This window comes from Equus asinus, chromosome 21 (genome assembly GCF_041296235.1).
Source record: "Equus asinus isolate D_3611 breed Donkey chromosome 21, EquAss-T2T_v2, whole genome shotgun sequence".
Taxonomy (NCBI): domain Eukaryota; kingdom Metazoa; phylum Chordata; class Mammalia; order Perissodactyla; family Equidae; genus Equus; species Equus asinus.
In genome coordinates this window covers 78,702,519-78,717,981 of record NC_091810.1, presented here as the reverse complement: position 1 = coordinate 78,717,981, position 15,463 = coordinate 78,702,519, and the positions used below count along the sequence as shown (strand labels likewise).

Below are 15,463 nucleotides of genomic sequence, written 5' to 3'. Positions count from 1 at the left end.
TCACTGCTTTCATGGATTCAGAGGTCTGTTCTCTTTGGAATCCCTTCAGAGGAACAAACAGGCAGTGGGGACCGCGAGGACTTAACTTGACTGCAATCTCCCGACGATCTGGTGGCTATTCAGAAGCAGCAGAATGATTCTACCTTTAGGTTTTATTTCAGTTGTAATAATGAGTTATGAATAATTGATCATGGGTAATAAATTATTCAGGTAGGCACACCGTTTCCAAGGAATCCTGGAGTGAGTCTAGCTAATGGTATAAGACAAGCCAGAGGCAGCTGCCAAGGGGACACCCCACCACTCCCTCACGCTGCAGAGGCATGGGCAGTTAGTGTCTCTCAGCATGGGCTTTTCAACAAGGGTCCATATTAATGCGTTTTGAATTTTTATAAAGTAGAAGTCCCCACAGGGTACTCTAGTGTCTGTCCAAGTGTGGTTATGAAATACTGAGCTCTGACCTCTTTATCCATCAGACCAGGATATCTGTTATCAGCCGAGTACAAGCTTTGCTGCTGAAATTAGCACTGAACTGAAAAACTGAAATCAAGAATGTACGTGTGTACCATGTACGGCTGAATGGAATACCACTCAGCCATAGGAAACGATGAAATCCAGCCATTTGTGACAACATGGATGGACCTTGAGGGTATTATGCTGAGTGAAATGTCAGAGGAAGAAAGTCAAATATGGTATGATCTCACTCATAAGGAGAAGATAAAAACAACAACAAACAATCTCATAGAGACAGAGAATGGACTGGTGGTTACCTGAGGGGATGTGGGGAGGGAGGAAGGCAAAAGGGGTGATTAGGCACACGTGTGTGGTGATTGATTTTAACTAGTCTTTGGGTGGTGAACATGATGTAATCTACCCAGAAATCGAAATATAATGATATACACCTGACGTTTATATGTCATAAACCAATGTTACCACAAGAAAAAAAGAAAAAAATGTGTGTATATATACACACACAAACATATATATGTACTTGAGTGTATATGAATATATACACACACATATACATATATACACATATTTAGTTTTTATGTGTATATACGCATATACACAGACATACACACATACACATAGAATTATTTATTTATTTATTTATTTTTTGGTGAGGAAGATTGTCCCTGAGCTAACATCTGTACCAATCTTCCTCTATTTTTTGTATATGGGACATTGCCACAGCATGGCTTGATGAGCAGTGTCTAGGTCCGCACCCAAGATCCAAACCTGCGAACCCTGGGTCACTGAAGCAGAGCACTGAACTTAACTACTACACCAGGCTGGCCCCCTAGAAGTTTTCATGATTACGTAGGACTGGCAAAATAATGCCAAAATAAGCTTTACCTAGAGGAAATTATCTACTGTTCTCAGTTTTCAAAACCTTTTGAATATAACTTAATCCTTCTGAGCTCAAAAGTCAACTTTGTTAATAAAGCATACTTAAAATTCAACTTTGGATATGTGTCAAGTCCCACCCACACTGAACATCCAAATGCTTCACTTTCTAAGAAATGTTAAACTGCCTCACAAATCACATCTGTCCTTGATCCTTCTTGTAATTTTCATTTCTAAAACAATTCTAAAAATAATAGAAACTACTCATTAGAGTTCAATAATCATTGTACTGAAATATCTTTGAAAGAACATATGAATTAAAAGCAGCTGGTCAACAAATAGCAAACTCAATACAGTACTGTAAAAAGTGGATTGGCTGATTTTGCCCTGATGCCCACACTATCTGCATTTGTGCAAGGCCCATGAGATGGAGGACATAGGGAGAGAAGGCAGAGAGAGGCACACAGGGCTATCAGGCCACAGTCTTCCTCAAATCTCCCCCAGGGAAGGCAGGTAGGCTCCCTGACTAGGTTTCTAAGGGTTTCTCAAAATTCAAACTAATAGGGAAGTGGAAACATCAATCCAATTTTAATTAAAATCCTGAGTGCCTGCCACATATGGAAGTTGAGGAAATTGACAACCAAACACATTCTAATCAAAGCTTCAATATTCCAAATTTTCCACTCAGAAATTTGGAAACCTGGAATACATGACAAGAGTGTCAACTTACACTTTAACCTTCCTTCCTCACTTGCTTAATAAAGGTCATTAAAAACAGAGCCCATAAGTTTTCTCTGAACTAAAAACAAGAAGATTCGTTGGTTTGAATCCAAAGATTAAAAAGCAACATTCAGTTTAAACTATCAAATTTTGCAATGATTATCACTAGCTACTGCAAAATCAACCTGTTTAACAATCTTAGAGGTTTTCATATATCATGATCCAGGGTTTGCATTCTCTAAACACACTTATTAAGGTATAATTGACATATGATACACTGCACACATTTAAAGTGTCTAATTTGACAAATTTTGCCATATGTATATGTCCATGAAACCATCTCCACAATCATGATAATGAGCATGCCCATCATCCCCAAAAGTTGCCTATTGCTTTTTTCATAAACTAAAGTTTTGGGTGGGTTTTTCACATAATTGCTAAATAACAGCACTGCTGTACTAATAAGCATGTTCTATAGCATGTCAAAGGTTTCATAATTGTTCATTCATACTTATGAGTACCAGGTAATAGGTGCTATGACAGCAGCTGAGAAATAAAAAGTGAATTGTGGTCTTGTTAAACTATGGAATGGAAATTCAATTTCATAGTATTTTAAAGCAATGAAAGTCACATAACATTAACTGCTTATTTTTCATAATACATGAAATTATTTACACAATGCACAATTAGTGTAGTACACAAGCAACTTTTAGAACTCTTTGATGTCAACGATGTCTATTTTCCATATAAATATAGATTTACAAACCACTAGTTTCAAAAACGAAGTTTAGGAATAACTGACCAAGAAACTAACAGTAACGTAAGGGTTGTTGTTTTTCTCCTTTGTTGACTCTTAAGTCACACACATCACTCTAAGGTCACTATTTATTTAGACATGGATGTCATGGCAACTAAATGTTTTCCCAGGGAAATCAGCTCAAGAGTAATAAAGTGAGCCAGAAACTAATTTTAACTGAGTTTTCCACCTTCTCATTTCTTTGATGTTTAAACTATAGACATATCTCATTCCAAATCAGTTAAAGGTGGATGATACCACAACTCAAATTTTCAGTTCAAAATAGTTATAAAGGTAGATGCTAGCCAAAATTGCCCATACCTACTCCCGGGTCAACGCCCGTATCAAAAACAGAACCAGATCAGTTCAGAAGGGAAAGGACTGAGAAAAGACGCCTCCTCAGCGATCCTGTTGGAGGAAGTGATGGTCCAGGGAACGGCCTGCTCTGTGCCAGGAACAGCCTGGGGCTTGACCCACCGAGAGCTGTTGGAGGAAAACCTCTCCCAGGAATGCCGCCTGAACAGAGCCAAGAACAAGAAAGACTAGTTGCAGATTATACTTGAGGGTATCATACTTGCTTTGGGGTCAGGAAATTAAAGTTAGTCCGCATATTCTGACATCAACCATTAAAAACTCTAGTTATTTCGTTATTGAGATTCCTCTGGAATCTATTAAAAATCAGCTCAGTCTTTGCTATAACACATCTTTCTGAAAAAAGTCCTTTTTTTGCTGGGGGAAAAAGAACTTGAACTATACTACATGCATAAAGTTTTGTTCTTGCATATTATGCACTCATTCTTAAAATATTTTGTCTTATTTACTGAATAAATGAGACAAAATAACATTTAAAATAATAGGCTTACAGAAATCTTGCATTTTTAAAATTTGGGGTAGTCAACAATGACAATGTAAAGGGACCAGCATATCTCATTACATTTTCAAAGTATTATTTACCAAAATAGCTTAGATATTCCCCCATCTCATACATTTAAATGAAGAATAATATTCCTTATTTCCTCGGGGTATTACTCAGTGTTAGCAAAACCATTAGCTTCCCTACTCACAAATCCACCCAAACAACACATCGGAAGAACAGAATGGAATAAGAATTTAAACAGCCAGTCTGAAAATCTAATAAATATACTCTTGTAATTTGTCTACCCTCTTGTCCTGTCAACAATTTCTGGTTTTTAAAATAAATCATTTTTGTTTTCTTTCAAACAACAGTAATGTAAGGAAAAGGTATTCAAGAAGACGAGGCCATGTGCATGCTGTTGTCTTCTTTCTGCGTGCTTCTGGGTGATTCAGTCTTCAATGTAGGCTTTTTTGGGCCCCTGCCCAGGCCAAAAAGAAACTGAGGGTTTCCCTGCATCCTACTCATCTTAAAATATTTCACTTATTAGTCATCGATCATCTTAAAGATTAAAAACCAGATAAGAAGCTCCTGAGTTCTTTTATGCTAATACACGCAGCAAAGCAGCCTCAGGAATATGTAAATCATTTGCCTCAGACTGTTGACTTAATTCCAGGATTGAGATAAGTCAAAGGAACCGTGCCCACTTGCATTTTCTTCTTTTTCTCTTCTTTCTCCCAAAGCTTAAATGCTGTGAGATGGCCAGAAGCTTTTCACTGCAGACAGAGAACCGGTAGAGCCCCCAGGTGAAGTTCAAGCTCCAACTTACCCTTTCCAGATGTTCCGAGGAGGGGCCTCTGCCCAAGACCCTCCAGAACATGCGCTATTTTAAAGAGATTTGAATATGCTTTCGTATTATAATCTCTCTTAAAAGACTGAAGATTTTAGGGGAAAAAGATCCAATCACTACAATGAAAAACTGAAGAAAACTATTTTCTGGCAGGGCAAAATGGAAAGAAATCATTAGTTTCCTCCAAATTGCTTTCATAACTCCCCTCTGCATAACCTATTGAATCCTATTAGATTAACTCAGTTCACTCAATAACCCGATTCTCCCATCAGATACCCACTGAAGAGAACTCCTGGTCATAATACAGAAATAATAGCTTTAATAAGACTACACAGAATGGGCTCCAAGTTGGACTTATTAAATCTAATGACGTTTTCTTTAGAATCACTCAAAACTGAAAGTAAGGATATGTTAAAGTGATTAAATAAATTAGACAGAAAATCCATAAACATTGTTAGTGGGTGCGATATATAAACAGTAGTTTTGCCGAAGGCTATCAGCTAATAAAAAGCAGAAATTACTGTCACATTCTAAGTTACTGAAAGCTTGTTTCAAATATTATAAGATCTATGTATTCTAGTAAGCACTATTACTCATGTTTAATTATTTTTGACACTGTCAGGCTACTATAATCAATTTATTAATTCTCTAAGAGAAAATAATGTCCTTTTTATAAACAGTGAAAACTTATCCACAGAAAGGGAAGCTTTTTAGTTCATTCCCTACAATATGAAAACCGATTTCTCCATTTTTCAATGTGTCAGAAATAACTTGAAAATGGATGAAGTCCTTTTTTTGTAATTACAACTGAGCATCTCAGCAAATGTGGCCATAATTCATAACTGGCCCAAACGTGCTTCAGCTGAATGGCACAGAATGCTCATCACTTTCAGTGATTGAAGCTCAGTTCTTCATTAGTTTTCCAGAGTTACATCAGTGACAGAAAGGATATGCTGAAACAATCATTATATCAAATCTCTGAGGATGCTAAAAGGCACAGTAGGTTTTTACTTCTACTTCAAAGAGGGTACCAGAATCTACATATCCAAGGAGAGGGAGCTAAATGATATTAAAGCCACACAGTGGACTATTACGCAGGCACTTAAAATGATGCTTTTAAGAGTATTCAATAACATGGGAAAATATTTATATTTTAGTGCTTAAAAAAAAGATGCAAAATGGTATATGCACTAAATGGAACTGTTCTCCCCCTTTTGCCCAGTTCAGTGGTCCTCAAGGTGAAGTCCTCAGGTCCCCAGTAACACCTGTTAGAAATGCAAATTCTCAGGCCCCACCCAGATTGCTGAATCAAAAGCTTTGGGAGGAGAGCCCAGCAATCTGTCTTAACAAGCCCTCCAGGCAATTCTGATGCCCAATCAAGTGTGAAGACCACTGAATAGCTTTTTTTTTTTTAAAGATTTTATTTTTTCCTTTTTCTCCCCAAAGCCCCCAGGTACACATTTGTATATTCTTAGTTGTGGGTCCTTCTAGTTGTGGCATGTGGGACGCCGCCTCAGCGTGGTCTGACGAATAGTGCCATGTCCGCGCCCCAGGATTCGAACCAATGAAACACTGGGCCACCTGCAGCAGAGCACGGGAACTTAACCACTCAGCCACGGGGCCAGCCCCTGCTGAACAGTTTTTAATCATTCTTCAGGTCTCAGCTGAAATGGCACGTTCTCAGGGAAGCCTTGCCTCACCCAACCCCATCCTGCCAGCCTGGAAAGTCTATTGTACCTCACAGCCACTACAACTTTTCTTTCATAACAGTTAGGGCAGCTTTCAATTATTTACTTTTGTGATTAAACAATTAGTGTTTCTCTCTCTCGCTAGATCAGATATTCTCAAGCCAAGCAACAAGTTCAAATCACCTGGAAGCTCTCAAAAATCCAGATGCCTGGGGTACGGCCCAATTAAAACAGAATGTATTGGAGTGTGACTCAAACATGTGTATTTTTAAAATATCGTGATTCCACCGTTCAGTCAAGGTTGAGAACCAGGAGACTCAAGCTCCTTGAAGAACAGGTGACCAGTATTTGTTGAATAAGTATGTGGGGTTTTTTTAACTTGTTTTATTTTGTGGATGTTTATTCTTTTAAATCTTGCACATGGTACAAAATTCTAAATGCACAAAAGGGTTCAGTGAAAAGTAAGTTTCCTTCACTCCTCATCCTCTATCTCTGAGGCAAGCATTGTGACCACTGCCATGTTTCCTTAGACGATTGAATAAATATTTGTCAGTGCATACAGAAGAGACCAGTAGTTGGGTGGCAGGATTATAGATTATTTTCCTGCTTTATGCACACATGTATTATTGTAAAAAGTATGCACATGACTTTCAATATTGGAAAAGGAGGTACCCTAAGGATGACTGTGTGTGTGTGTGTGTGTGTGTGTGCATCTGGATATATTCTGGGATACACACTGGATAAACACTGGGTCCGAGGGTTCCCAGAAAAATGGGCGCTTGGAATGATGTTCTCTGTTATGAGGAAGAGATCCTTTATCTGGCTTAAGCGAGTAATTGTCCAATTATTCTCCCTTCTTTGTTTTGGTTATATTTTCATTTCTGATTAGATGGTCAGCTTCTTCAAAACTTGCACCAGAAAATGGTGGGAAGGTATAAAAGGAGATACTATTCATTCTAGGCCCTGAATTAAGAAGTGGCATCATGATTTACAGCTCTGTCTTGTCTGAATTTAGCTAACATTAGAATCTCGCCAAGACTGACCCATCTCTGGGTATATTAATAGGCAAATCTGGGGACTGGATCCTAGTGTGATGGCTTGACCACCATTCTGTCCTTCAAAGGCCCTGACCCTCGCAGCCCCATCCCTGTTGGTGATTGCATCTCAACATGACACTTTGGAACTGGGCTATATGTCTGAGATGCTCTCAGGAGAGAACAGGCTAAGGAGAGCTATTTAGCTTGACCATAATGGGCCCAGACTGCTGTGGGTTTTTTATTATTGTTATCGCCCCTTTATGACTTTTTACCTCCCTTACCCTTAAGGTCTAAGACCATTGCCCTCTGTGTCAGGGTGACTAATTCTAGCAGCAACTCTTAGCCCCCTCTCCTCCATTTTGTTTCGGTGGTTGGGTGGGAAATCTGCTTGTAAGGACTTTTAAAAATCCACTCTAATACAGGCCTAAGAGATCTCCTAGGAGGGAAGGGCCTGGGCCTCAATATGTGGGCTTGACATTTCTCTAAGGACTTGGCAGCCTTTCCTATCTAATTCCTGATCCTCATCTCATGCTATAGACATTTGATACTGAGAAGAAATACCCTGTGGAGAGAGAAAACATTTCCATGTTAACCAGGCTGACCATATTTAGGCAAAGGCCAATGTGTAGGCACACAGTTAAAGAGGAAAACATTTGGATATTTACATGGACAGGACCAAGGAGAAAAAAATGAAAGTTCTTAGATACTGCACAGAAACTAGTAAGATAATGATTGTATGCAGCCAGAAAGGGAGCTGGGCAGTGGCCATTCCAAAATCTCTAAGAGCAACTGCCTCACAGATAAGTTTGTTTGCCATTGTCCTGTTTGCTACTTGTTCTGTGTATGTTAATTCTGTCTCTTCTAGACTGGAAGCTCCTGAGGGCCAAGCCTTATCTCCTATTGCTTCAGCTGCCTCCCTGGTGCTCAGTCCAAAGAAAAGGTTCAATACATAAATTGCGTTAAACACTTAAGAGGTGACAAACTAAAAGACTACAGTAGAAAATCAATTCCACACAATGCCAGTGTCTTAACTGTGATGAATTTTTTTTAAAACATTAAAACCAGGATTCTATGCTGATAAGATGAACATTGAAATTCACTGCCACTCTGGCCATGATTAATCATGTATTTTATCATGTAACAAGTAATCATGTCCAAGTTTAATCGTGTATTTTAGAGTAAGCCTACTTCCTTAACATTTCTTTTCTATTAAATTACATGTACTATGCTAAAGGCCAAAGTAACTTCTTAGCTCACTGAAATCTTGTGGGTTTACTAAAAACAAAACAAAACATGTTTGGCAGCTTAACAAAAACACAAAATTATGAACTAGCCTTAGAACAATCGTTAGGAATATGAGTTAACATTATTATACCTCACATCCATTAAACCAGAGTTTCTATAATTATGAAAGAAAATATTTCCAAATACTGTTTTATAAATTTCATGATGCAAAATAAAGGAAAAAGCTCTATCTTATTCACTACTCTTTTAAATTGAATTTTATTCTACTCTGATAGCTAAAAAAGGAATGCATGGTATTTATGACAAAAAGAAAACTCTTTCCAAACATACATTAATCAAGGTTAATGTCTGTAGCTTTTTTTTTATCCCATAGATAATGCAGAACATCAATAAAAATGTAAAGGAACGTAGTATTTACATTGTAATTAAAATTCACAAATTCACAGTACGATACGAAAAATGTCAATGGTAGAGTGGTGCCCTCACGTGGCATAATGATAAATTGCAATACTCTGATGGAAAAGTTAGAAACATTGTGTATAGCTGTTGCGTTTTTCAAGTTTTTTGATTAAATCTAAAAGTGTATATTATATCGACCTAGACTTCATAGGGGCTAATAATAAGTGTCCTATGCACCAGCTCAGGCTCATGGTCTACCCAAGTCACTCCTTTAACAACAGATAGGAGCGGATGGTCTGGTATGTAAAGGTATGATACACTTGCCTTATTATCTCAAAAGATTAGGGGTGTGTCTGCAAAACAATGAAGGAAGTCAGATCTACCCTGATCTATTAAGGGAACAGCATTCATAACATTATAGAAATACTTTTAGAAAGTATTAAGTTTCTACCCATCTTTAACATTAACCAATTCCCTATGTTTATGGCCTAGTATGTAAAGCAGAACTTAAAACCTTACCTAACCAAAGAGCTTGGAGAATGGGTGGTGCTGATTAATGTGCTTTGCTCGCACACTGAAGGTTTAACTGTCAACACTCTGGGGAAAGAATCTAAAAAAATATGAGTTTGGTTTCCTGCTCTGTCCATCTATTAAACACAATCGCTGGTGAGCTGCTATCTTACACAGCTAAGAGGTCAATATTCTGAGGACCAATCTCTTTCGGACAGCCACAGAGATATAAAAGAATAGATGACAACAGAATTGTTACAATCTCAAGAAAGATGCTTGAAGTTTTTAAAATCACATGCCTGATATCAGATTGCTTTGAGAGATTTTTCTCTCTTAAAAGTAAAATGCAGAAGAAAAACTTCCATTTAATAGAGAGTTCCAATTGCAGTTATCGGGTGGTGATTAGGTAAAGTTTTACTAGGCTCCCTTTAATTATTCCTTTAACTTGAATTGTTTATAAATAAGATGAATCTCAACTGTTATTGAGTGATAATGACATACAAGGCAATGCAATATCTACAATTTATACATATATCTACGAATTAAGTCATATTTATTTATATATGTATTCTTTATTATATTTACCTTGGTATTTTATACATATATATGGATATCTTATTTAACCCTTATTACAATCCTATGAGGTATTATACCCATTTTGCAGATAAGAAAACTGAAGCTCAGATTAAGAACCTGCATAACCTTAACCCCACAGTTAAGAACAGGACTGGCTTTACTTCTTGACCTGTTCACCTCCAAAGCCTGTGGTCTTGACAGTGACCCAAGTCCCTCCTTTTATAAGCGATACCAAAGGACGGTCTGGTATGTAAAGGTATGATAGACTTCCTTCTAACAATCTAGGATTTTGTGAGCAGCCACATTTATGATTATTCATGATTTTAGTGGAGAGTCCTAAAATCAAATGTCTACAAAGGTCGGCAGGCAGTGAGAAGGTGGGATGCAGCTGGGTGTAAGAGACAGTGAGGAGTGGCCGACATCCGGCTAAGTGGAGAGTACAGTGTCTATTTAAAGGGGGCAGCTGCTACTGAGCCATAGCCCGTACTGGCTACATAGGAAGCAACGTTAGCATATGTTACCAAATCTTTTCATTTTTTTCAAGAGAAGATAGAAAGCTTAATTTTTAAGAGAGTTGCCCATTTTAAAATTCTGACAACTAATTTAGATTAAAAAAGAAACACTATGCAGCCCAAACAAAACACATCTGCAGGCTGAATGTGGCCAGTATGTAATACGCTGTAGAGATTCTGATGATGATGATGAGTGATTCCTTTCCGAGAGATTCTAACTAGAGCTGGTATCAAACGATTTGTCAATTATCTGCACTACTGGATTCATTCTCCACATCCAGGCTTCGTCTGCCATCTTCAGCTCAAGTCACATGTTTTAAGACTAGTTCAGGGCCAGGAAAGGTCCCTGACAAATTGCTTCCCAACCAACCAGCCCCCCGTCTCCCTCATTCTCATACTCTCTCTCCACACACAAACATACACACACGCGCACACTACACTCACCCATCCTCTCAAGTCTGAAGCTTTCAAGTTTGGTCTTCATTCATCTTATTTTATATCGCTTTAATCAACTTTTTAGCCTTCCTGTGAATTCTCCTAAAATTCTTGATATTTCTCATTAGCTGAAGAAAGCAAAACTGGATACGATCTTTACGGTGTGGTTTTTAAAAGCCCTGGGTCAGATTTAGGTCTTACTTTCAACGTTTCCCTAAAGGTTCTCTAGTAGTTTTCAGAAATTTATCATCCTATTCTAAATGGCTGGAAGAGTACCGCTACGATTTAAGGGAAAAAATTATTTTCAGTGAGAGTCATAAAGCATGTTCTAAGCAGACCAGAAAAGTGCCAGCACTGTCACCATTCTTCATGTAAGAATTTATTGAAAACTATGAATTATAGAAAATTACTTTTTAAAATTCTGGACAGAGAGACCACTTAAAAGGTTGATTTTAAAAATAAAATAGTAGCATCAGTAACATTTACCCTTATAATTCCTATGACATATTAAGTAGTAGAAAAGTGTTTCTCACACTGATTTTAAAGTTTTAAGTATCCAATGGGCAAAAGCTGGAAGAATTTAGAGCAGCCTCAAAAGCTCTGAATAAAAGAAGAGATTATGGGATAGAAATTTGTTCTTCCAAAGTTAGGCTGATTTCTTGGATCATTCTTCTCTCTGCTTTCTCTTCATCCTGTGTTTCTGATGTACAAGTTTCTTATCCTAACTTCAGTTCCAACCAACTTTTCACTGTAGCAAATTCAAACAACTTTAAGCTAAAAATGAAGATTCATCCTTCTCTGTAAGAGATGTACTGTCCGACAGCCTTAACACTTTTGCTCCACTACGAGAGTCTATCGGGCTGATCAAAATCAAAGGAAAAGAAGTAACTAGAGGGTCATCCACATAAGCTGAATTTTAGAAAGGAGCCCCCATTTGGTTTAAATATCTAATTTGAGGGCTGTATGACTACAGACTTTGAAAAATTCCTCCATAGAAAAGAGCCACAGAAAATTAATACCACATTTTCTTCAGTACACCCTATTCACCGCAAATGTGAATTACCATTTATTTGCATTTCACAACATTTCTAAAGCTGCAGTCATAAACAATTCTTATTTTCTCATTCAAGAAGTCCCAATCAAGTGAAGTGGAAGCAACGTCGTAATTGAAACTCTGGTATGCATAAAAATCTGACTTTCACATAATCTACCCTACTTTCTTTCTCTAGGTCATTTGGGTACTTTACTCACCTGCTGAAATGCCTTTAAATATCTTATCTGAAGACACCATTCAAGGAACTTTTCTATCTCTTACTAAATTCTTACTTTAATGCAAAGAGCAAAGTGAACAATACTCCATGTTCATAATCAGCTAAAAGCTGCACATACATAGCACCCAACTCAAGATTTGTATAAAGTATTTTTACTTACAATTCCTCCCCTTGTTTGGCTTTCTTGTCTGAAACCAGATAGACAGTTCCAAAACTTCCACTGCCAAGTTTCTGCTGAAGCACATATCTTCTTGCAATCAAGGTCTTTGGATAAGTGGAAATGGCTATTGATCCACTCGCACAGTTAGCAGCCTCTTGGAATTTCAGCATGGCTCCAAACAAGAGAGAACTGGTTTATTTATTTATAGAAACTTAACTTTCAAGTCTCCTAGGAGATGGCCAGATTCATCCAAGTTGCATCAGTCAATGCCTTAAAGATGAAAAGTCCAGAGATCAGGTCTAAAGGATGCTGAACTATTCCTAACAAAAAGCCTAAGTTTTTGACAGTCATATTTGCACTTTGATTAGTGGATTGAATGACACCTTACTGGCTAACTTTAACAACTTGAGAGAAAAACGTTAAAAGGTGGAGATACTGCAAATTCCAATAGAAGGCAGTCTTTCATAGGAAGAGAGCCTTCACGCATCCAAATTTGGCAAAACCGAGTTACAGTCAAATTTCCCAAAAGTTCTTGGATGTATATATGTTTTCTAATCAACACTTTAAGATTTATACTCCCCACCTACTTTTTAAAAAACATTCAAATATTCGAACATTACCATTTTCTTGAATCTATATATCTGCATCAATCTTTTTGGTAATTCTTTCTTTCCCTCTTATGTCTATTTTGATTAACGGATAGTGAGTTAGGATTAAACCAGAAATTAGCATCATGCTGCTTTCTTTATTTCTTCCTGTAGACTTTAAACCATGGTATTTGCATTAGAACAGATATGAAGAAATCTAAGGATTCAGAATGAATTTCTTCCCATCCTAAACAGATTCTAATCCAGTGTCTGAAGTTTCTATTATATACACTGCAAGTAGAGTAATCTCCCCAGATTGGAAACAAGAAATGTTACAATACAATTCAAATCTAAAATTGTATTTCAATGTTAGTTGAATATAAACATGTTATAGGTAAATCTTTAATTTCTCAAGGAGCTGAATTATGAAAGGCAGGACTGTTTCATATGAGCATGTGCACGGTAAAATCACTTTTATTTCATCAAAATGTAAAATGTTTTGTTAGTAATCATGAAAAGCGGGTTTTGTTTTAAAGCTAGATGAAAATATGATTTTAAATTGAAGACTGTCTATGCCTTGGAGTTAGGTTTCCATATTCAGCAATTCCAAAGCTATAAGACAAAAACCTATTGTGTATAATCATAAAACAAGATGCTCCCTGTGTCATTCGGAGCACACGGCCAATGGGCTTCACATGGTGGTAGCAATTACAAAAATCCTCAAAATAAAACATAAACAAGTAAATGTCCATTTATGGCATTTTCCTTCTTGGAATAACGTATTAATCAGTTAAGTTTACCTGATGCCAGTGAGGAGACTAATAATCAGCTTTTTTAAAAAAAAGAAAGAAAAGAAAGAAACCAAATTACCTGAGTGGTTATGTGCTCACGACAATACTAAAACAACACTAGCATTGGGTTGGAACTTCAGAGCTTGAGCCCATACCCCAAAATCCCTGAATAAATAAAAAATTGTGTGGGATTATCAAGATCACAGAAAATAGCGAAATCTAACGCTGAAAAACAACTGGAGAGCAAGCCTCCAAATGTATCTTTTGTTTGCTTTCCTCTGCTCGCGTAAAAATGATGCTTTCTGGCCAAGTTAAGCTAAGAAAAATGTATGGACTCACAGCCTTTTTCAGCTGAAAAGGACTCTTCAGATCACTAATTCTCCTTGTTTTAGAGACGAGATAAACGTCTCTGTTTAGCGAAAGACAGAACAGTTCTGAGAAGTCCAATTTCCAGAGGTTCCTGTTTGTAAACAAGCTTAAACCTCAGCAGCCTCAGCAGCCTGGCCCCGGCCCCCGAGTATTCTGGGACCAGGTGCCCCCTCGCCAACCTCCCAGACTCAGCCCTGCAGCCCCGTTCCCTGTCCGCCTTTAGGCCATCGGTTCTACTAGTCTCCTCTGTGCGACCACAGAGCGTCCCAGGAACGTACCGCGCCGGCTAGATTCTAGAACTTCCTGCTCACTTGTCAATGGCCCCTCACCTCCACCTGACAACGGTTGTGAACGTACTTGAGCGCCGGGAACACACCTTCTTTATCTTTGCATCCTCGGTGCCCGGCGTATAATAGGTGCTCAGTAAACTTTGTTGGGGCAAAAAAGCGTCCAGCAGACCAACTGCTGCCCAAGGGACAAAAAAACGGGTGCGTGACGGCGGAGGGGAGAGAAGATTTAGAAAGTCGCATGGGAACTGGGAGAAAGGCGAGATACGGCCCTGTGCAAAGTGGCCTTTGGAGGTGAAATCGATGTGGCTGGGGGCAAAAGAAAAGGAAAGGGGAGCGGTTATCACAGGTTGAAGCCAAGTAGTCCTCTTCCCCGGAAATAATAAACGAGAAGAAGCTGACTGGACACAGATTCGGCTAAAATAGAAATCTAACCCTAAAGGTAAACTTTAACCCTAAGTAAAATGAACAATTCCTTGCCTCAACTTTTTTTAAAATTTACATTTCCGTAAAGCGCGTTAACAAACATCGAAGGGGCATCAGCAACACTTATTCTCCGGAGACTGGAGCAGATCCGGGAGGTAAGGGGACGAGGGACGTGAGGTGGTCGCGGCCACGGCGGCCCCGAGATGCGGACCCTGCCGCAGCTGCCCGAAACCACCACCTTCCCCGGCGCCTGGAGCCCGGCACGCCCCGAAGAGCGCCTGCCGCGTACCTTTCCGGGTCGAGGGCGGAGGGGCGGCGGCGCCCGAGGCACGCCCAGAGCCCGACGGTGACTGGGACGTACGCCGGCCGGCCTCGGCGTGGGGCAGCGTCACCCGGCGCGCTGCAGGACCACCACCGGCTGTTGGGCACCGTTGCCAAGGAGACCGCGCGGGGCATGCTGGGAAGTCGGGGCGAGGCGGAAGTGTGCGCCGGCCCAAGGGGGCGGGGAGAAGAGAACAGGCCGGGCAGGTCTGGCTTTTCTAACCTGACAGAAGCCGTGTCATAGCGTAGTTTTTTTAGCGACCTTGCTGCTCTAGGGCCAGAGCAC

The 15,463-nt window shown here is 39.0% G+C and overlaps 1 protein-coding gene across 9 annotated transcripts in view; it reads right to left on the bottom strand.

Moving 5' to 3' along the window:
* The window catches only part of NEK11 (NIMA related kinase 11), a 246,270-nt gene extending 230,817 nt beyond the window's left edge, over window positions 1-15,453 (bottom strand). For 6 of the 9 annotated variants that reach the window (XR_011496516.1, XM_070493163.1, XM_070493160.1 and 3 more), the window contains exons 1-2: window positions 15,146-15,342; window positions 12,397-12,666 (exon numbers count right to left, since the gene is read on the bottom strand). Coding sequence is in view for 7 of the 9 variants with exons in the window: in XM_070493163.1 (XP_070349264.1) it covers window positions 12,397-12,566 (170 nt within the window). In the remaining 2 variants the exon portion in view is untranslated. Of the gene's footprint in view, window positions 1-12,396; window positions 12,667-14,519; window positions 14,646-15,145 lie in introns of those variants that run through there. The other 3 variants (XM_070493161.1, XM_070493166.1, XM_070493168.1) reach the window with 3 other exon arrangements.
* Window positions 15,454-15,463: the final 10 nt, after the last annotated feature.